Source organism: Ambystoma mexicanum, chromosome 8 (genome assembly GCF_040938575.1).
Source record: "Ambystoma mexicanum isolate Mex_15411 chromosome 8, UKY_AmexF1_1, whole genome shotgun sequence".
NCBI lineage: Eukaryota > Metazoa > Chordata > Amphibia > Caudata > Ambystomatidae > Ambystoma > Ambystoma mexicanum.
This window is the reverse complement of record NC_090929.1, coordinates 1,429,070,919-1,429,094,104: the sequence shown is the minus strand read 5'-3', so window position 1 is coordinate 1,429,094,104 and position 23,186 is coordinate 1,429,070,919. Positions and strand designations below refer to the sequence as shown.

Below are 23,186 nucleotides of genomic sequence, written 5' to 3'. Positions count from 1 at the left end.
TGCCTTTAGAACTTCCTCATTAGATAACCATTGGAACCACTTGCAGATTCACCAGCCTTTCCCACGCCTCCAAATTAATGGTTATATACAGTCAGTCGGGGGAAGATTCTACTATTGATACAAATGTTGAGCGACGGGGTGTCTGGAGTGGTTCTTCCATTCAGTAACTGCAAGCGACAGGTGAGCAAAATGTCATTTATATAGTGGAACCTTTTTTTTGTTTTTTTTAATCATTTCCCCACTTAAAGTTCAGTGGGAGGTGGGATTTCCCAGGTGATCTTCTGTATGAGGACTTCATCCTCCTACTAGAAAAGAGTCTAGGAGGGGGGGTGTGGTCAGCCGAGGACTGAGTAACATGCTCGCTCTGTGAGCTCCGCAGCCCATGCCTTATAGGGGCTCCGAACCCCCTTCCAATGGGACCAACGCCCACCCAGAGGTAAGGTGTGGGGGTCCGAAATATGGTAGGAGACCCCCTGACACTGAGGAGGTGATTGGAGGTCAGACGCCAGAGAAAGAAGCAGGTGAAAATACAGCGCCAGCTAACCAAGATGGCGGGCACATAGAGGAAGAGGAGCCGGGACAACAAGGGAGCTCAACAACCTCCCTGGAAAAGCAGAATGAACGAGGCATACCGCTCTAGAAGTGGTGTACAGTATTGCAGACCTTGAACATGGATGCTGAAAGTAAAGGTAACGCTGGATGAACGAACCACTCTTCCCATGTAACGGAGGGGGTATTCGGTGTAAACATGCAACGTTAGTCCAATGGGAAGCCAGCCCAGCTGAAATCGCACTACAGAAGTAATCCCAGCAAAGCTCAATTGTGCAGACGGGAGATGGGGGGCTGCACCAGAGAAGCGAGTCAACGATCAGGCAAGCAACAAGGACACAAACGGTGAGCACCTCATAGGCAGTGACAAGCCCTCGCTGTGTAACAGCTCCCCGCGAACGTAGATAACAGCAGTCCCGGCGGGAAGGCAAAGCGGACGGGAAGAGGCGCAGGGTTAATAAGCAATGAGTCACCTGGTGGACAGCACAAAACGCACTGAAACAAAAGAAAACAAGGGTCCCAGGGGGAACATGCTATAATACTTTATAAACAGATAGATTGGACCTGTAAATCCAGTAACTGAAGCCCACTGTGGGAACACACTGCAGCAACAAGGGAAGAAACTGCAGTTGGGAATCCATAGCGAGTGGGAGAGTAGCAGAGACAGGGCTGCAAAAGCCTTAGACCACACGAAAAGCCCAATTGCCAGCAGCTTACCTGGAGGGGAAAGAAACATATTGAAAGGAGGGAAGCCAGGAACCCCCAACGCTTGACCCCTCTGGAGAGCTCCCCTGTGGAGGAATAAGAAAGCAAAGTGAAACAACCACCCAAAAAGGGAACCAAGAGATGGGGTAAAATCTGCAAGGTCAGAATGGAAAAGAATTTGAACAAACTGAAGGGCCCTCCCTCGGGTGATATCATGACCAGGATGTAGAACCAGGATTATGCAAGGAGGCAGCAGCAAACTGCGGCACAAATTCACTCGACTGTGGGCTCCGAGAAGTGCCTAGAAGGGAGGACCCCCCCCACGAGGCGTTCAGATCTGCAGGAAATGCTCACTGAGATAAAGAAGGAAATAAAGGACTGCGCTATTAGTCTCACCAAGTCCATTACGGATCTGAACAGGCAAGTGTCGGCAATTGAGAGCAGGATGGAAGAGACAGAGACGACACTCTGCGAGCACAGATACGAACAGGGAGAGCTGGACTAGCGAATTGACTTGTTTGAACAAATGGAATGTGTCGTGGCTAGCCAAGAGGACAGTGAAAACAGATCCCAAAGGAATAATAATAGACTTGAGGGCATACCAAAGTCGGTCCCAGAGGCCAAATTGCTTGATTATGTGCAGGCACTATTCCAGCAGGTGATGGGAGACTCCGAAGGGGAGGAAATGATGCTGGACAGGACCCACAGGATATAAAACGGCCATCAGAAAAAGAAAAACCTGGTGCCGGACGTAATCACTAGAGTGCACTACTTTTGGACGAAGGAACAGATTATGAAAGCCGCTAGAGTAATAGAACCAATCAGGTTCCAGGACTCACACATAACCTTCTTCCAGGATATGGCCCAAGCTACACTGTTGAGACAAAAGAGGATTCAGATGGTCATAAACTGGTTACAATATAAAAGGGTTCGCTACAGATGGACCTTCCCGTGCGGGCTCCGATTCGACTATCAGGTTAAGGCATACCACATAACTAAGGAGGAGGAAATGGCCGATCTCATGAACAAGGACGACTCGCGTTCAAAAGATCTGTCACTGGAGAGAGACCCTTATAAGCGCCTAGGAAGGAAGGGGGGAGACAGGGACGCCCTTACCCAAATGGAAGGGAGAAAGGTCTTAAACATAACGAGGACACTTGAAGAAGATTGTAAGGTGAGATGTAAGATACACAAAAGCATAACAGAACTCCTGAGGGGTAAAGATGAGGAAATGAGGAATTCGGAAGGGAGGCTCCGGGAAAGATGGAGCTGGAAATCCATTGGGTGCTAAGGCGAGGGGTATAGGGGGGGGTACAGGGCGGATCGAAACCCTGATTGGTCCACTCACCAGGACCAGGCGCTATAACTGATGGAATATGCATGTGAAGCATAAGTTGGGGATGTTGGGTGGGAGGACGGGACCAAATTGAGTTGCATACTGTTTTTTAAGGATAGTTGCATGGCTCAGATCTTACAGGGGATCGGGAAAGAAAACAAAGGGCAATGGCAAGAGGGAGGTCTGCAACCCCTTGAGTATGGCTGACATAAAAATGGTAACCCTCAATGTTCAGGGTTTAAATTCACAGATGAAACGCTGCTCCATGCTAAGAAGGCTATTAGACCTCCAGGCTTCTGTGGTATTCCTACAGGAAACGCACCTTCTAGTGGCAGATGAAAGGAGGACGACACACCACACTTTCCCTAAACAATACTTTGCAACCAGCGGGACGAAAACTAGGGGGGTGATTATCTTATTAGGAGCCGCACTGGCATTTCAGAAACATTTCTGTTATGGGGCCCCAGAGGGGAGATACCTGGTGCTTAAAGGCATCCTGGGAGGCCAGGCATTTACCTTGATAGCACTCTATGGCCCAAATGAAAAGCAGGACCTTTTTCTGGGCAATGTGCTTCAGAAAATAGGCCGTTAGTGTGGAGACTTCAACTGCGTCATGAACCCTATGCTAGATAAAACGCTCCCTTCGACAGATAATGATGATAGGAACCAACAGGCTCTGGGGAAATTCTTCGAGACCTAGACCTAATAGAGGCCTGGAGATTCTTCAATAACACTGAAAGGGAGGGGGCGTGGCTACAAGGGCCATGTAGGAGGACGCGATCTGGAGGAGCTCCCGAGATCCTGAAATGATCCTGGCGAAATAGTGCATAACAACGTGCCTATGACTGCTGAAAACACACATGTTGGTGTGTGAACGGACTCACTGCGCTTGGTGAACTTTTGGAAGGCGTGGGAGGAATGGCGGTGGAGTTTTGTGCAAAAAAGATAAGGAGCGCCGGAGACGGAAGACGAAACAAAATGGCCGATCGACGACTGGAACAAAGGAAGGAGTAGGCCGCACGGGGGTCGGGCGATGGGAGCGGACTGTGTGCGCATTTGTAACTTGCGCGGAACGCAGGTCCCCTATGTTGGGATACTAATGCGTATCGGCCTGTATGGCTGCAGAATCATGTCTAATAGAACGTGAGACCGAAGGCGAAGCAGCCCACGTTGGACGACTTCGCCAAGACGTCCCCTGGTCCGGAAAGTTCCAAGAGCAAGGATAAATCGCCTGCAGGCGGCATGCCTGTGACGGGCACTAACCAAGAGGTCCTGGCTGCGATTGCGGACCTGAAGGCGGCCTGGGAGGCTAAACTTGAACTGGCCGTTACTGAGCTGAAAACGGCATTGGACCTTAAGGTCGGTGAGGTGCAGGAAGAGGTGAATTTACTTCGACAGGACGTCAGGTCTCTGGCGGAGCGCACTGAGACCCTCGAGAAAGAGGTGAGCCTGAATACCGCGGATTGTGCCTCCCATAAGGCCGAATTGCATGCCCTGGTGCAGAGAGTGGGCAACTTGGAGAACAGGGCGGAGGAGGCGGAAGGACGCGCCCGACGGAATAACATTCACATTGTGGGCCTGCCAGAAGGATCAGAGGGCCACGATCCCACATCGTTCATCGAATCTATGCTGTTGCAAGAGATACCCGGAGGAACATTATCTCAGGGATTTGCGGTGGAACGTTCGCATAGAGCTCTGACAAGGAAGCCGCCGCCGGGAAACCCACCTAGGCCAGTAATTGCCAAAATCCTTAATTACCGGGACCAGGAGAGGATACTAGAACACTTCCGCAAGGGTGGAACGATTACACGGGGGGCGGCAAACTTAACGGCCTACCCGGACTATACCCTGACTGTGCAGCGTAGCCGTATGAACTTTGGGACGGTAAAGCGGAGATTGAGAGAGGCGGGCCATAAATACATGTTGCTGTATCCGGCGAAATTGAAAGTTTTTCACAAACACAGGACTTTGTTTTTCGAGACTCCGGAGGACGCCATTGGATGGCTCGACGCGCAGGGATGCCCCCAGGAGCCTGACGTTCGGACGGGAAGAGGAGATGGAGGAGATAAGTAGTGCACGAGGAGGGCGCTACAAGGTGGCGCGTAATAGGACTCTGGAACTTGATTATAGTCATTTGAGCGGCCTTAGGCAGAGAAGGTCAGACTGTTAAACAATATGTTATGAGCACTGTGACTATTGCTGTTTTTTGGGGAGCCTTGCAGAGCGGATCTCTTTACCCCACTTAGTAACCTTAGTTAAGTGGCCATTAGGGCGACTTCACCCTACTGAGCTCTGGGCATTGGTTGGTGCTTGCAGGGCTAGATGTGGGGGTGCCTGAGTTCCATGGGTGGAGATGGGCAGCAGTTGGGGAGTGTGGTGTTGGGGAAGGGATGGGTAGAGGGTGGGGAGGAAAGTGGGGAGTTTGGGGTGTATATAGTTATGGGGAGTTCGAGTTTGTACATGAAAGAAAGAGCTAGAGGGCTGTATCTGTATCGCATGGGCAGGTGGGATTGGCTGTACGGAAGGGGGGAGGAGACTTATGAGCTATGGGGGATCTTAAGATCGTAACGTGGAATGTCAGGGGACTCAATAGTTACTTAAAGAGGAACAAGGTCATGATGTATTTGAAAAGACAGAAGATTGATATTGCACTGTTGCAGGAGACGCATCTGACGTGGGAAAAGTTGGAGCTGGTGGGGAAGAAGTGGAGAGGTATTGTAGTGGGTTCTCCGTATTCTGCCTACGCTAGGGGAGTGTTGGTCTGGGTGGCACCGCACGTTCCACTCCAACTTACACAGGAGGTGGTGGATACAGAGGGGAGGATGGTTATATTGAAGGTGCTGGTGGAGAATAAAGAGGTGTGCATTGTAAATACGTATGCCCCCAATCAAAACACGGTGGCATATTTTAGGTCTCTGTGTACCAACCTGGGTACGTGTGTGGGTGGGACGGTTATTTGGGGAGGGGATTTTAATTGTGTGCTGAACCCCAGGGTAGGCAGATCTGATGATAAGATTGATAAGCCCACCCCAGCGGCCAGGGCATTGCAGACGCTGCTCGACGACTTCGGGCTGGCAGATGTTTGGAGACTGAAACAACCTAATGGGGAGCAGTATTCGCATTACTCAGCCCCGCAACAACTGCATACGAGACTTGATTATTTTTTTGCCACGCCAGATGTGGTGGTAGAGACCACCCAAATAGAATACAAAGCGAGGGTCCTGTCGGACCTCGCGCCTCTGGTCCTGGGGTGGCAGTACTGCCGCCCCAGGGCGCGGATACCGACGTGGAGCCTCCGGGCTGAGGCGCTCAAGGATCCGGTTTTCAGAGAAGATATCAGAGACGAGATTATACATTATTTCGAAGAGAACACTGGCAGTGTGGATTCGGCGGGCACACTCTGGGAAGCCTTTAAGGTGGTGTTGCGGGGTGTTGCCATCGCTAAATCAAAGGGCCTGTAGGGTGGGGTCCTGACGAGTTGGGGGGAGCTGAGGTTGAACTGGAAAGGGAACTCAATAATGGAGGGGGGGATGCGGAGCTAGTACTTAAACTACAGCAGCTGTGTGCGGAACTTTGGGAAAGGCTCTGCAACCTTAACTATAACAAGTATGTTGAGAGGCAGCATGCAGGTGGGGAAACCCCTAGGCCCCCAATTAGGACGATAACCAGAGAGGATGGAGAGGTAGCGGACACCCAAGAAGGAGTCAATGAGGCATTCTTGGATTATTACAGGGCACTATATGAGGATAAAGGGGGGGTAGCCGAGAGGAGATAAGGGAAACTTTAAGAGAGATTGGATTACCTAAGATTAGTGCCGAAGAAAGAGAAGAGCTGGATGCACCGATTACTTTGGAGGAATTGGAGGAGGTGGTGAGGCAGCTTCCCACCAGTAAGACCCCGGGAGCGGACGGACTTCCTAGCAAATTTTATAAAGCATATAGAGAGGAGGTACTCCTCCCCGCCCCATGCTAGAAATGCTTAATGAATCGTTTGAGGTGGGCCGGTTGCCGGAATCGCTTAGAGAAGCGATTATAATACCGCTCCCTAAGCCCAACAAACCAGGGCATAGCTGCGGCTCCTACAGGCCCTTGTCAATGCTGAACCAGGACGGCAAGATATTGACGGCGGTCCTGGCTAATAGATTGTGGAGAGTTATTAGTAAATTGATACATCCGGACCCAAACAGGTTATGTCCCCAACAGGAATATAACCCACAACCATAGGCGACTCCACCGGGTGGTTGAATGGGGGAGTAAGAGCGAGGGTGAAATGGCGGTTGTGTCCTTAGATGCAGTCAAAGCTTTCGATTCAGTCAGGTGGTCGTGGTTGCTGGAGGCCCTGAGGGAATACGGGATGGGGCCGGGCTACATTAGGTGGGCGAAGTTGCTGTGCAGTGAGCCGCTAGCTAGGGTACGTACAGGAGCGGTGATATCCGAGAAGTGGCAACTTAGCAGAGGCACCAGACAAGGGTGCCCCTGGTCCCCGATGTTATATATTCTGACCCTGGAGCCCCTGGCAGTGTACCTTTGGCAACAATATGACATGATAGGCATCGAGGTAGGGGGAGAGAAATACCTAATATCTCTGTATGCTGACGATTTGCTATTATATTTGAAATATCCGGAGGAAAATCTTCAATATATTCTGAAGGTAATGGAAAGGTATGCAGAACTGTCTGGCATAGCGGTGAACCCCCAAAAATCGAGCATATTCCCATTGGGTAGCTACAGAGGAACCCTTCCGGAGCGGTTGCCAGTGTTGCCGATACCATAGGCGGTTGGTTCCTTCCGCTACCTCGGAATAGATGTGTATCACACGGTAGAGGAGGAACACTTGCATAATACCGAGGTGGCTGTCAGAAAAATCCGTATAAGCATGAAGTTTTGGGAGAAGTTGCCGTTGGCGATGATGGGACGGGGGCGATGCTTAAAATGGTGGTCCTGCCTAGGCTCTTACATTTTTTCAGCAATATTCCGTATATGCTACCTAAGAAGTTTTTTGCCAAGCTGAATAGTATGTGCAGAGACTTCCTATGGCATGGCACCCAGAATAGAGTGGCGCTATGGAAGTTGCAGAATTTCTATGAGAGGGGGGGTATTAAGCTGCCTAATTTTGAGGCCTATTATGTAGCTGGTCAGTTGCAATATGTGGTCAAATGGCTCTCTGATGAGGTAACCCCTGAATTTAGGCTGTTTGGACAGGACGGCACTCCGTTTTACCTGAAGGAGATTATTTGGTTGCCTAGTTCAGAAATGAAGGAGCGCCCGGGAATGATGTTGCTGGGGTGGAAGATGTGGCGTAGAGTATGTCGAATGATGGAGGACCCGTACCCGTGTTCCCAGCAGGTGCCGTTGGTTGCTTTGGCAGGGGAAGACAAGCAACTAAGGATGATAATCAGGACCTACTGGGAGTCGGTCGGGCTGGTTACATTGGGGGATGTTTGGCAAGAGGGGACCATTAGGGATTTTGAAGGACTAGGGGAAGAGGCGGGCTTGCATAGGGACCAGTATGTCACGTACCTAAGGCTGGTGCAGAACATTCGGAAAACCTGGCCAGAGACTGTATTGGCGGAGGAACCAGACGCCACTATGGGGACAATATGACATATCAGAAGGGGGGCATGAGATCTCTAGATTGTATGAGATGGTGATGACCCGGGTTGGGAAGGAGTTGACACATTTGAGGTTGGATTGGGAAACAGAGGTGGGAGCGCAGATGGAGGATGGGATGTGGGAGAGTGCTATGGGATACCACAAGAAGGTGTCAAGAAATGCTAGATTACAACAAATACAGTTGTTTATAACGCACAGAGCTTACATGACCCCGATGAGAATATCGAAGTTCGGAAATGCGGGACGACAAGCGTGCCCAAAATGTAATAAGGAAAATGCTGATATGACACACATGTTTTGGTCTTGCCCAGTGATTGAGAGTTTCTGGGGAGAAGTGGCGCAAAAACTAGCGGACAAAGGGGTCACGTTCATTATAGATACGGCCTGGGCCTGCCTGTTGGGAGGGTTTCCCAGACCAGGGAAACTTAAACATGTTGGGAAATTGAAGGACTTGGCATATGTGCTCGCAAAACGAAGGATTGCCATGGGATGGAAGCAGTGTCATAAACCACGGGTGGAGGTATGGTGGCAGGAATTGCAGAAATGGGCGGAGGCTGAAACGGTGGTATGGCAGGAGGCATGTAGCATGTGTGGGGAAGAAGAAGTGAGTACCCTGATGGCATGGAGAGTATTAATAGCAGGACTGTTTGGAACAATAACGGATTCTGCAGACTCAGAAGGAGGTGATACCCTGCCACACGTAGCAGATACGGAAAGCGAAGGACAAACAAGCTCTTGAGGGGGGAGGGATTGGGGGAGTAGTGGTTTTGACTAATTGATGTTCATGTGATTGTTGAAAAAAGCGTTGCCAGTTTGGTTTGTATTGTTTGTTTGTTTTGTAAATTAATAAAAAACGTTTTAAAAAAAAAAAAAACACTGAAAGGGACTATAAACATTATTCAGCAGTGCACAAGGGATACTCGAGGATAGATATGGTCCTAATGTCAGCAACGCTAATACCCCAAATAGTAACAATAGACATCGGAGTCGAGTATCTCACGGACCACGCTCCAGTCAGTGATAGTGCAAATCGAGATGCAGGGAAGTAAAAATGGGGGCAGGAGGCAATCTCGACTGAATGAATTAATCCTCAATGATATTGCTTTGAGGACCCACATGGAGAAAGTGATCATTAACGATTTTATAGAGAACGACACTGGGGAAGTGGACTGGCGCTTGGTATGGGATGCTGGGAAAGCGGTGATCAGGGGGGAATTTAACTCACAAGCTGCATCATACATAAAAGGGAAAGAAGCATGGCGAAATGAGCTGGAAAGGGAGGTTCAGGCGGAAAGAAGCACAACACTAAACAATCACATAGATCGCTACGGACCTTGAGAAAGCTTAGAGCGCAATTAGAGGCCCATATGGCAGAACGCTCTCCGCAGACCCTACTGAATACCAACCAAACATATTAAACACAAGGGGGTAAGGCGAACCGATTGTTAGCAGCCAAATTGAGGAAGCAAAAAACCTGTATTTACATTTTGCGGTTGCAAGACGAACAGGGCACCCTGCACGTTGCAGAAGCGGACAAAGTGAGGATCATGGAGCAATTCTATGCGACCCTGCTAAAATGGGAAGAGATGGACCAAGGTCTCCAAGCAGCTTACATTGGAAATGTTGAACTGCCCCGGCTGTCTAAAGAGGAAAGGGAGACTCTACAAAGGCCCATCACGGTAGAGGAAATCAATGAAGCCATAACAGCCTTACAGGGTAATAAAACACTCAGACTGCACGGTTTTGGAAGCAGATATAATACAATGTTCAGAGTACAACTAGTGGCTCCCATGGCAAGACTATTTAATAAGATCTGAGATGAAGGGACAGTCGTAGAGGATATGGGTAAATCCACCAATGTGCTACTTCCCAAACCAGGAAAAGACAAAACTGAATGCGCCCTATTTCCTTACTGAACAGTGATGCTAAAATATATGCAAAGGTATTAGCAGCGAAGTTTGCGAGAGTCCTGCCAGGAATAATACACAAAGACCAATCTGGGTTCATAATGGGGAGACATACGCAAGATAATATAAGGTGGGCAATAGATATAATACACCTGGGCACGAGAACAGAGCTGAAATTATCTATAGCGGACTAGATGCGAGACAAGCATTTGATAGTTTGGATTGGGGGTTCCTGGAGCGTGTATTGGTGGTATTTAGATGCGGACCGGGATTTAGGTGAATGGTACTCGCTAATGTCCATCTACCATCAACAAGATTCCTGGTGAATGGGAACTTTACAGAGCAGGTCAAGATTCATAGGGGTACACGACAAGGATGCCCGTTATCATCTTTAATATTCGCCATGACCATGGAACCATTGGTGGCCATGATTAGACGAGACCAAGAAATCCTGGGAATAGAAAGCATAGGAGGCACACATAAAATAGCACTGTATGTGGACAATCTCTTTTTATTCCTGAGAGACACAAAACAAACCTTGCCGAAAGCGATGACAAGATTACGGGAATTCTCAGCAGTCTCCGGATTTACTATCAACTTTAACAAATCCAAAGCCCTTAACATAACAGATAATCATAAGGATATTTGGGAACTGAGTAGGGATCACCCATTGCCCTGGGAAGATAAAGCCATAGGATACTTGGGAGGTAACTCTAATAAAAGGGTACAAGGAACTATACTGGGCAAATATTCCCCCTCTGTGGAAATGGTTAATAGAGGACCATCATCGGTGGGATACACAGGAGCTTTCATGGTTCGCCAGAATAGAGGCAGTCAGAATGACAACAATACCCCGTCTGCTATATGTAACTAGCTCACTCCCCATAGACATACCAACCTGTATGATTAAGTTCCTGCAAACTGAGATAACTTCCTTTATATGGCACAAAAAGAAACCTAGGGTCCATAGATCGGTTCTCTTCCGCCCAACATGGACGGGGGGGAATTGGGAGTCCCAGATGTGAGGAGCTATATTTTAGCAACCCAATTAGCGCCCCTGTTATGATGGTCCGAATCTGAAACGCAAAAGGGTTGGAGCAAAATTGAGCAAGAAATGACCTCTACCCCTCTGAGTGCACTACGGTCCTTGAGAAACAGGAATAGAGGAGTGGAGGTCACCTACTAGAAGCAACAAAAGCATCACTTTGGGATGGGATCAAGCACTGAAATGGGGGGAAAACCATCCCGGGACTAGGAGCTCACAGTCCGATGTGTCATAATGATGACTTCCCCCCGGGAAGGAACACAACCTATTGGGAGAATTGGAAAGGGAGGGATACACTGAAATTAGAAGACCTCTACCATAATGGGAACCCACTACTCTTCGAGGAATGAAAACAGAAATTTTGCATAGGAGAAGGAGAGAGGTTCAAATATATACAAATTAGGCATTGGATTACTCAAAAGGAGGTGAAGATGGCGGGCACAAGGGCATCAATGGGACTGGAACTAACCATGCAGGAGGGGTTTACTGCTAAAGGGATCTTGAATATATAAGTTACTAGACAGAACGCAACCTACAGGTAATCTTCCCTATCTGTCTAGATGGGAGAAAGACTTGGGGGTCACTATCTCAGAAGAGGAATAACCAAACGTATGACCATAAAGGAATCTGCATACAAAATCTGCCACAGATGGTATTTGACCCCCCCAGCGGCTACAAGGGATGAACGCAAGCTACTCCCCTCTATGTTGGAGGCAATGTGGGGGAACAGGAATTTTGGGTCACATGTGGTGGTCATGTCCTAAAGCCAAAATCAATTGGAAAGAAGTCCTGAGACACATCAAACCGATCACAGGGGCACAACTACCTGACTCGCCAGTGGTGATACTATTGGCGGCAGAGGTGGAAGGGATCTATGCGGCAAGTGGGGCCACCGCCACACTCCACACATTTACTGACAGCGGCTCGAATGACCCTAGCCCAAAATTGGAAAACAGTAGAAGGACCTATAGTGGCATGTTGGTGGGTCAAGATTTGGGGTGTATTAGCTATGGAGAAGGTGTGCGCTCTGAAAACGGGAACATATCCGAAGTCCTTGAAGATCTGGCTCCCTTTTCATGAATATGTTAAGGGCCAGGAACATCACTTTCACAAGCCGAATTTGCTTAAAATCATGTGTGGTATAAGAGGGGAATGGGAATACTGCATAGAGCGATATTTAATTAACTATTGCCTCTGAAACTTGAGATCTGTACCAAGCCATTTGTTGAGTTAAGTGGGAATATGGGGGTTGACAAATTCTTTTATGTTGGTATAGATATCATTTGTTTAGTTATAACAAGGAAAAAGGAAATCATTGCACCGACGACAAGCAGCCCTATCAAAGGGCTCTAAACTGCATCCTGGAAAACTTACTTTATGTTGAGAAGATTATAAGCAAATGTGTGTAATTATATAAGTGTGATATGGCAATGAGTTTATATATAAATAAAGGTTTAACAAAAAAAAGGTGAAGTTCCCCACCAAGAGGATGCATGGAGGGCACCACAGGATGGCTCACAAATTTATCCAACTTGTCCAATAAATGTTCCCACACCTTTTATTGGTCCTGACCATTCCTATCCCTCAAGTTACTCTGCAAATTATATAACTAGATAAAAGCAATGGAGTCTGCTTTTGTGCCTCGTACTTCAAAATTATTTTCCTAAATCGACGTACACCTTCTCCCGTTGCCTGACCTACCTGGTTGATCGCCCCAGCCAGAGTCCACCAATGGGAATTTTTGCAGCAGACTTTCTTTTAAAACACCCCATCATCCTCCAAGTCAAAACCAGTATGATGCCATGTTCCCTGGAATGCTACAATGTCTATTTAACTAATCCATTCCCTCCAGCTTTATTAAAGGATAAGGACAGGTGTTCCAGAGTGACCTACGCTTCTGATGCCAAAAGTTTGTTCTTGATTAATATCAAAGCTGCTATGGAGTGCCAATGCATCGCACCTGTTATGATGTTGAAATTACAAAATATAATCTAGATTGACATACCAATGCGTTGATATTGTGATTAAAACTGAGCTAGAGTTTCAATAAATAATTTTGAATGTTTTATTTGGTGTGACATTTTGTGTGTTTAATATCAATGTCCTATGTATTCATTAAAGTCAGTAGATGCAAATAAATTAAGATTCTACATTCCTAAAATCAATGTAATATATAACTACGGTTCCCCAGATAATTTCTCACATCCCTAATCCTATTGCCCTAGACTTAAATGTGTTTTAGACTCTGTGGAAGAATCTTTCCACAGCACGTGCTTCTTCAAGGTCTATAAGAGAAGATTGTTTCAAATTGCCTTGTAACTGTTTACTGTCATTGATTTTTATTAATTTCTTTCAGGTATTTGTAGCTCTGGTTATTGTATTAACAAGCTCCATAGTGCTGATAGTATACCTCTGCGTTCTGCCCATCATTCTACAGACATACTCCGCCAGCTGGATTTCTTGGCATTTGTCCTACGGGCATTGGAACCTTATTATGATTGTCTTCCACTATTACAAAGCCATTACCACCTCTCCGGGGTACCCTCCACAGGTAGGATCTTATATTTTGACTCACCTCAATGGCATTAATGAGTAGTTGAACTGTCAGATAGATACCCCTCTAACTCCTTTTTATTGAACCTGCACACATTTTATTTCATACAGTGTAATTATTAATCTTTTAAATTATACACAAAAAATATCCAGTATGAAACCTGCCCTCGTCACTGTACATAATCAAAAACTACCATTGACCTTGTTTGGAAAGTACACAGGACTGCGTGAGGGTTTTGATTTAATGAATTATTCTGGATTATGGACGAATGTGAAGATACCAATTTTTTTATGCAGCTTCCTTGGTTCCCATAACTTGGTGTAACTTGTCATTAGTATGTGTTGGACTGTTGGAAGCATTTGTATAGCAAGGTATACTGTTCAAAAACAAGCAAATGACACCCTAAAACTGGTACCCTTCCTGCCAGTGGGCGCTTATATTTTGCAGGTGTTCAGACAAAATAATCCAATATATTTTAAACACTCTCTCAATTCTTTTCTAACCCCTTTCCTTCACACCCATGCAATGTTCTGCATACATTTGACTGGGCCAGAATCATGTTGGACACTTCCAAAGCAGTGCTAACATGCCATTCTCAACCACACACTCGGTAGCATTCTGGAAAGGTTAATGGCAGGTACTCCGTCCAGTACCTCCAGATCCTCTCAACAGTTTGTCTTTATTGAGGATGTGTAAAAGCATTGCAACAAGGCATTTTTTGAAGCAAAACTCATTAACTCCTTAAGTGTTAAGGGAGTATATTTTAAGAAATTCTTTTAAGCGTCTACCAATCATCTGCGAAACACATCCACACTGAGGACTGTGATTGTTAGCTGAATAGTGGCACATGCTGATAGTATGCTTCCCCACAGCACATTGCATCAAATACGATCCCCTGTATCGCATGTCGTTGTATACTGTAATGCATGCTGATTGCCAATTGAGCCCCATTTTTGGCTGATTTTCAGATCACTGTATACTTATGTTATTTTACCTGGACATTTGCAAAATAGGTAGAAGCTAGCGGGCAACGCCTGTGGGATTACTTGAAATAGGTAAAGAAGGCGGGGCAGTATTACCTTTTTAACCGCCACCAACCGTCCCACCCAGGAGATCTTGAGATTTCTCCACCTTTTGGAGGTCCTTCCTAATTTCCCTCAATATGGGCGGTTAGTTCGCTGTGTACCAGCCCGCCAATGATGGTGTAATTTTGACCCCCAGATATTTAATCACCCCATGGCTCCATACGAAAGGTGTTGATGCTTTTAGTCCTTGTATATCTCCCTTCCCCACCCTGAGATTCAGAAGTTCAGATTTATTGAGGTTATTGGGATCTTAAAGCCACATCCTGCCCTGGGGACGACTGTCCCACCAGCATCTTCAAAGAATGAACCAATCTTCTCGTTCCATGGCTTACCAAACTGATCAATCCATCTTTTGATGAGGGCAGGGTTCCAGATGTCTTGAAATCAGCATGGATAACTCCCTTGCTGAAAAAAGAAAACCTTAACTCCAATAATAAAGACAATTATCGACCCATCACTAATGTTCCGTTTATTCTGAAAATCTTAGATAAGATAATTTACAATCAACCTCAAGATCATGTTGAAAAGCACAACATCTTGGGCACTCGTCAATATTGCTATAGGGCCCGTCATGGCACTGAAACTGCCATGCTTGACCTGAAGTCCACCTTAGCTGGCATAGCAGACAAACACCAAGCCGCTTTGTTGATGCTACTAGACCTCTCCGCAGCCTTCAATCCTGTTGATCACACCCTACTAGTGACAAGGCTCGGGGAGGTTGCAAACTGTTCCACGCTGGCATCCAAATGGATTGCCTCCTTCTTGGGACCATGCATGGTAAGGGTCTGTGTGGGCAACAACCACTCCACGCCTATATCTCAGACTTGTGGCCTTCCACAGGGCTCCTGCCTGTCGCCATTACTCTTTAATCTGTATATCCAACCACTACTAGATCTTCTGAACAGTCTGTGTGTCCAGTAAACAAACAGCGCAGATGAAACTCAGGTTGTCATTCATCTCAATGGCCAATACAAGAAGGACGTTAATACCCCCAATAACATCTACAGAGCGATCCAGAATTGGATGGCCTGTAACTCTTTGGCCATCAACAATAATAAAACCGAGTTGATGATTGTCTCTACCACGAACACTCAGAGTAAGCTGACCTCAGATTACTCCAACTTCCTGATTGCAGACAATGTCATAACTGTCCTATAGAACGTAAAAACTCTGGGCGTCATTCTGGATGACGAACTCGCCATGAAGCCTCACATTTCCAATATCCAGTCATGCTGCAGACTTATCAACAAACGAATACAATATAATTGACCTTTCATCACAACTGACAACTGTGCTCTCCTGTCTACAGCATTGATAAACTCCAGACTAGATGATTGCAACAGCCTGTTAACCGGCACCATCTCTGCAAATATACAGGCTCTTCAGGCCACACTAAATAATGCTGTACGCACAAAAAAACAGCACTGGCTTCCAGTAAAACAGAGAATAACGCACACAATGCTCACACTAGCGCACACATGTGTAACTCTTACAAGTCCCACAAACCTATCGGAGCGCATTAAAATCAAGCCTGAGAATAGAAATATTCACTCTTCTGCAGCTACTATGCTCAGCCAGCCAAGGTCCAGGCTTACCAGGTTTGGAGGCTCTAGTTTTGACTCTCAGGCCCCCATGCTCTGGAACTTACTACCAGCAGCCATACGTCAAATCCAAAACTACTCTCTCTTCAAAAAGGTGGTAAAAACCCATCTTTTCAACCTTGACTAAGCTCCTTAATTCTCACCCTCTTTGCTGCTTCATGTCTAGTGTGTCCTGTATCTTGTTCTGTGTGCGCCCTGAGGCCCGAAGGCATGTTGGCGCGTTATAAAAATTCAATAAATAAATGAATAATCCTTAGGCCTGAGACCTCCCCAAAAGCTCCCTTCCCGCTTGAATGGAGTCTCAGGGTCGAGTCAGTGTTAGAAGCATATCGTCGGCGAATGCTGCGAGTTTGTGTTGGAGACCCCCAAAGGGTATTGCCTTAATCCCCTCTGTCTCCCGTATTGCTTGCAACAAGGGCTCTAGGGAAATTCCATGAGGCAACGGGGAGAGTGGGTACCCCTGTTTGGTCCCCCTACCCAGACTAATGGGGCGCAACATAGATCCGTTAACCACCAGTCGCGTTACCAGAACATGGTAGTTGGTATGGACCATTTTAAGGAAGTCCCCACCCAGGCCTATACTCCCATGACCTGGAACAAAAAAGACCACTCCACCTTCTCAAACGCCTTCTCAGCATCTAATGATGGGAGAACCAAGGGGGAGTGTCAGTCTTCTGTGCTTTTTCAACTTGGTGTGCCACCCTCCTGATATTGTCTGCGATTTTCCTCCCCAGTACGTACCCTACCTGGTCCAGGTGAAACAGATCGGGCAGGGACCCCTCCAGGGTACCTGCCAGAATGTTTGTCTAAATCTTTGAATCCACATTTATGAGCGATATGGGGCCTATAGGAGGTACACTCTAAGGGATCCTTATTGGGTTTAGGTATTCAGGTTATCTTTGCCTCTTCCATGGAGGGGGTGATGCAGCCCATCTTTTTAAACGTATTGAAGAGTAGCGTCTGCATGACGAATTGTGCCGCAAATGTTTTGTAGAAGGCCGCCGTGTATCCGTCCGGCCCAGGAGTCTTGTTTTGAAGGTAGCTCATTCATTACCCTTCTCACCTCTTCCTCCGTGATTTCCCTGCTTAATGTTTCTTGGATGTCTCTCCCTGTTTTGGGTAGACTAATTTTCTCAGGAAGTTAACCTGTTGTTGGTGTTGGGGATTTTGAGATTAGTAAAGTGTTTCGTAATACCTAGCCAAGCATTCTTGAATATTCTTTGTATGGGTCACCCGCTCCCCCCTCTTGTCTTTTATAGCCGCAAAGCATCCACCTTATTGGATTTTGCCAACAGAGCATCCACCTTATTGGATTTTGCATAGTTGTTTTGTCTGACAAATAGTAGAGCCCCCTCTGCTTTCTTTGTTCTGAGAATCCCAAATGGCTCTACAACCCTCCTGTAGGCATTAAGAGTGTTCCTCGTGGGGGTTTCCCCTGCTTATTTCCTGGCCGCCTCCACCTATGCCTCTAGCTGGACCTCTAGGGCCTTCAGTTGTTTCTCCCTTTGAGCTCTGGCCGCTATGAGCTCCCCCCTCATGGTGTCCCACCACCTGGTGCTTTCCCCCGACTCAGTGCTTTTGTTAATTAAAAAAAATCCTATTCCCCTCCCCCCGCCAACTCCTCTGGTATTACTGGATTCCTCAGCAAGCTCCCCAGTATTTTCCACCCTCATTCCCCCACTCCATGCTTCTGTAGGGCCATTCTCATCGAGACTATCTTGTGGTCCGCTATCCCGAGGGGACCCACCTCACTTCTTTTTACCAGCAGTATTGCTGACACCCATATGTAATCAATTCTTGATTGTGTGCCATGTACGCTCGATAGGAACGTAAATCCCTCTTCATCTCCCTTCAGTCCCCTCCATGCATCTTACTCCTGCCCCGTTCCATCATGTCCTGTAGATCCGGCGACACCACCGCTCCGCCCCCTGTTCCTCCCTGCCCTGATCTGTCTCGTATTATTACATGCCCACTAGCAGTCTTCCAGAACCCCTAAGAAACCTCTCATAAATGGCTCCTGGCCCAGGTTGGTCGCATATATTGATGTTACGTTGTAGGTGGCTCCCATGTGGTCCCCTTTTATTGCTATGTACCTGCCTCCCTTATCCCTGATGGTCTCCCCAACCCTAAAGTCCAGTGTATTTTTAAGGGCTAGCGCAACTCCCCCTGCTTTTGTTGGCCCCGAAGCACAGAATATCTGATCGAAACCCCTTAATTGCAAATGCCCCGGTCCTTTTTAAAGAGGTGCATCTCCTGCAATGCCAGGACATCAGGTCCTTCCTTTCTGGTGAATCTCTCTAGTTTCTTCCTTTTTGAGGGGGTGTTAAGCCCTCTTAAATTGTGAGTTGGCCATTTCAATTTGTAACTGGGTGTTCTTTGCCCCAATGAGTTCCCCCAATCCTTACCCAAGTGACCCTTCTGCCTATGCCCCGTCGCCCTCTTTTTCTTCCTGTGATGTTATCCCGTTTCTGTCCCCCATGAGTTAGGCCCATTCCCCCTTTGCCCCTACTCGTACCCCACTTCTTCCCCCGCCTCTCTAGCCTCCGCCCCTTCTTCCACAGAACCCCCCCACCTTGTCCCTTCCCACTACTCCCCCTGCACTCCTCCTTGCCCCCTCATGAGAGTAGCCCCCTCCTGCCCCGCTCTCCCCCTTGCTTCCCTCATGAGAGTAGCCCGCTCCCCTTTCTGTGCTACTCCCCCCTCTCAGGCTTATGCACTCTTTCTGACTTCGTGATGAATATACACTCCGGGCCCCATGCCCTTATTATACCCCTATTTGTCCACCATCCCTTTCAGATGTAACTGGTAAGGAGCTCTTTGCAGCCCCTCCTTGCTTGCCTTGGCTTGTCTGCGTTTCATCTCTTCTCCCTCCTTTTGGAGTGAGCCTCGCAGTGTCATTTTCCTTCTACGTCTTTCTCTCACCGTTGACCTCTCCCATGGTCTGGATCTCGGTCTGTTCTCCGCTGCTGGGATCTTTCTTCCTGCTGGTCCGGGCCCAGGTCCATATTGGCCGCTCCCTCCTGGGGGGTGACTATGCGTTTTTGTACTCCTGCCCACTCGAAGAGTAGGCCAAAGGGAAAGGTCCACTTGTACCTGATCCCCCGCTCGTTTAGCACTTTGATTATCAGGCCCATTTGGCATGTTTTAATATATATTCTCTCTCTCTATCTCTATCTCATGACAGGCCCACTCACCACCCATGCATACATGCACACACGCATAAACATACATACATGCATGGCACTACATACTTCATGCACAATCGTATTCGGCATGCACACACACACACACACACTCATTTTTTTCTTTTTAAAAATGTTTCCTTACCTGTTCCACGCAACAACCCATCTTCTCTCCAGGCTGCTGAGCTGGCTTCGTGCTGAACGAGACAGGAAGCAGGGATCCTGGTTCCTGCTTTCTGTCTGATGCACATAGCACAGCCGGAAGTGGTGCACCTCCTTCCCGCGCCACCAGCTGCAGTCTCCCTGACCTGCTGGGCTGGCTCTTCTTCCTGCTGGACCTGGTGTAGCTGGGGCCCCAGCTACACCAATGATGTACAGGTATGTACCACTAAGTATCCAAGGTAATCACCAAGGAATAAGGTTTGTTTCCCTAGGTGACCTACATCAGTTCAAGCATCCTACTAAGGAAAAAGGCAAAGACATATGAAAAACAAACTCTCCTTTTACCTACTAAAAGTGGAAGCGCTGGGGTTGTTAACAGTTAAAAAAAAAAATAATAACATAGGCATCTCTGGTGCAGGTGCTCTTGTTATATCTTGGATATATGATTTCATGACTAATGTGGAGCACTTGTCTCAACATCCTGCCAATTCAAACACTGCGGGTCAAATGTGGTCTTGCGGTTTACAATTGCTGTTCAACTTCCATTGCTCTTCTATTTCTCTGCGACCTTTCTTGAAATGATATTGCCGATTGTGTTACTGGTCTAAATAAGCGGTAGTAACATGAATAGTACAGCTGCGCTCGTTTACTAGTCTGTCCAGTTTTGAGACTAATCACGATGAATAAATTTCAGAAGTTTCATATAATTAATTTCAGTGCAGATTGTTTACTTGTTTGCTTTTTTTAGTGGTCATTCTTTAAATGCATATGGATTTTACTATTTCGTGGGTTGACTCCCTAGAATCGATTACCCAATGTCACTGCTGCTCGCCTCTTTCCTGTTATCAATAATCATTTTTTTAGGGCGCATCTTCTCGAAATATATTGTTTATTCTATTAGGGGTTTGAATGTGTCAATAATGGACTCTCGCTCACCTTTCTGCTGACTTGGATAAGTTTAGAGCTGGCTCGGACCTGTAGGGCTCAAAACCTTCTACTCACTAAGGGTGTTTGTAAGATAAAATATTTTGTATAATGAAGTTAAACTGCTTTGTATGTTCCCTCCAGGCTAAAACCGAGATCCCATCTGTGTCGATATGTAGGAAATGCATATCCCCCAAACCCGCCCGGACCCACCACTGCAGCATCTGCAACAGGTGAGATGGTATTTTTCCATCTGCTCCATCGCGCCTCTTGATGTCTCTTTGTTTTTCTAAAGACTGTTCATGGTGATGTGTACATAAAGTGCTGTGTGCGGTGCCCTGAATCTCGCAGCACGGTTCCTCGTGGTCCTCAAGCAGGTGAAACGGCGAGCGTTCCTAGCTTCGTTTCCAGTTGTTCAAGTGATGCCAGTAATACAGTGGGCACGCCCAGCATTGTCACGTGCTGCCTTGCCGCTCCAACTAAATGAAACGTTTTTTATAACATGTGGCGTTATTGCCGAAAAGTTGCTTTTAGTCAGGTGGAAGACAAGAGGACCAAGGCTCAAATTAAAACGAGTTTTTCCTCAATGATATCCTTGCAAATGTAGCCCGCTACATGCATACAAACACGTTTTTGGTACAATACAACTAAGGGCACTCATGAAAGGCCACAGGCCATGTAGAGGTTGAGCCACATGTGCACTGACCCTGTAGCCGTTTTTCTGCAGTTTTTGCACTTATAACGCGTGTGCAAGAAAGAAATTAATCGAAACCGCTAAATCTTGATGCTTTTATGAGTCCGAACTCGACTTTTGTGGAGGGCTACCTCTTTTCTTTCTCTGTTATATATACCTTTTGGCCAGAAGCACAGTACGTTTCAAAGTTACTGCAAGAAATTAAATAAGGAAAAAATGGTCTCTTCTCATATAAAAAAAGTGCACTAATATTCTAAATGTTTTTCCTTAGGTGTATATTGAAGATGGATCACCATTGCCGTATCCTTTGCTGTAAAGTGTGCGTAGCTATGTAATCACAGAAATGTTAATTCTGTGAATTTACCACCATCCGTGAATAATTTGTGTGGCCTTTTTCCAATGTGAAACGTAGTGCATGAGAGAGGCCTGTGAGTCTGTCTCCTACTGGTTCTAGGTTTCTACTTCAACACGAGCTTCCCATGTGTGTGTTCTATAACCACAGCTGTAGCCCCAGCTTGTGTGACTGCATTGTCTGGTGCCTTCTTTTTTTACATTTATGTTAATGCCATTCTCAATCTGAATGATAAGGAGGCTGTTTTCTGTTAGATTGCTTCACATGCACTTTTACAAAGGGGGTGCTATTTGGCTCAGCAGTCCTTGGTGGTGGAGAAAAGCACACTATACCTCAAGATGTTTTGTTCACTCTATTGATAGTTAAAAACCCTTGAAGGATAACATTTCTGTGGCCATGAAGGAAGACCGTTGACTAACTCCATCCTCACCCCACCATCAGCTAGCAGGCTAGTTACTGGCTAGTGACCGACATCCACGTTCAGGATCTTATGGGCAGGCACAAGATGTGCATGGAAGCTTTGACCTAGCTGGATAGTAGAGGCTGGGCACCATTTTGTGTAAATATTATCTTGGCTTCGGCAGCAGTAGTAGTTGCCAGTACCACTAGATGACTAGAATAAGAGTACTAGGACTAGAAGTTCCATACTTAGTGGAAAGGTGGCATTTCCTATTTGTTCCAGTCCCAGGAGGCTCAAGGGTTTTAGTAAAGATTTGTATGTGTGGCATATGGCCAACCCCCTCTCCCTCGTCTATTGTAGAACCTCCACCTTCACACAGGCATCCCTGATACCAGGCTAGTAGTTGCAATAATGTGACCCCTGCTGTCCAACTCTACCTTCCGTCACTGGTGAGGACCTAAAGGCTACGCACCTTATCTCACTAGACTCCCTCAGGGACTTCCTAACTCTCCCTACTTCCTTTCACCTAGTGGCTTCCGCTGCACAGTTACTCCTTACACTGACTTTTCTACACACTCGCCACACAAATACACACACACACTGCAATACCACTTCCACTCCTTAGCCAGGACCTCACCTGCTCCACAAATTGCCTCAACAATCTGCCACTCCTTCCTCCTTCTTGCTGGTTTCTTGGTCGTTCCCCACTTTGGTCCTCACCCGAATAACCCACACTTTGTTCTTCCTGTTCCCCTCTATTGGCCACAATTGGATCTCTTTCCCTATCCAATATGGCCCTGTCGTCCACACAAAGGGGGGGGGGAGTGGAGTGGGGGGAGTGGAGTGGAGTGGAGTGGAGTGGAGGGGTGGGTGGGTGTGGGTGTTTGTGTGTGTGTGTGTGTGTGTGTGTGTGTGAGAGAGTAATGTGGAAAGTCATAAGTAGCAGGCTAAGCCATGCCCACTTTTTCCACACAGTATTTTCATGTATCAGACATGGCGGCCGGGGAAGGCCAGTGTTCATTTTCGTGTTCTGGGACACCCGATTCCACGGATTCTCCCGGTACATTTACCAAGGGGG

The 23,186-nt window shown here is 47.1% G+C and overlaps 1 protein-coding gene across 4 annotated transcripts in view; it reads left to right on the top strand.

Moving 5' to 3' along the window:
- The window catches only part of ZDHHC16 (zinc finger DHHC-type palmitoyltransferase 16), a 434,178-nt gene that overhangs the window by 220,632 nt on the left and 190,360 nt on the right, over positions 1-23,186 (top strand). For all 4 annotated transcript variants that reach the window (XM_069611578.1, XM_069611577.1, XM_069611575.1 and 1 more), the window contains 3 exons: positions 13,511-13,705; positions 20,807-20,895; positions 21,628-21,656. In XM_069611578.1, coding sequence (XP_069467679.1) covers positions 13,511-13,705; positions 20,807-20,895; positions 21,628-21,656 — 313 coding nt within the window. The remainder of the gene's footprint in view (positions 1-13,510; positions 13,706-20,806; positions 20,896-21,627; positions 21,657-23,186) is intronic.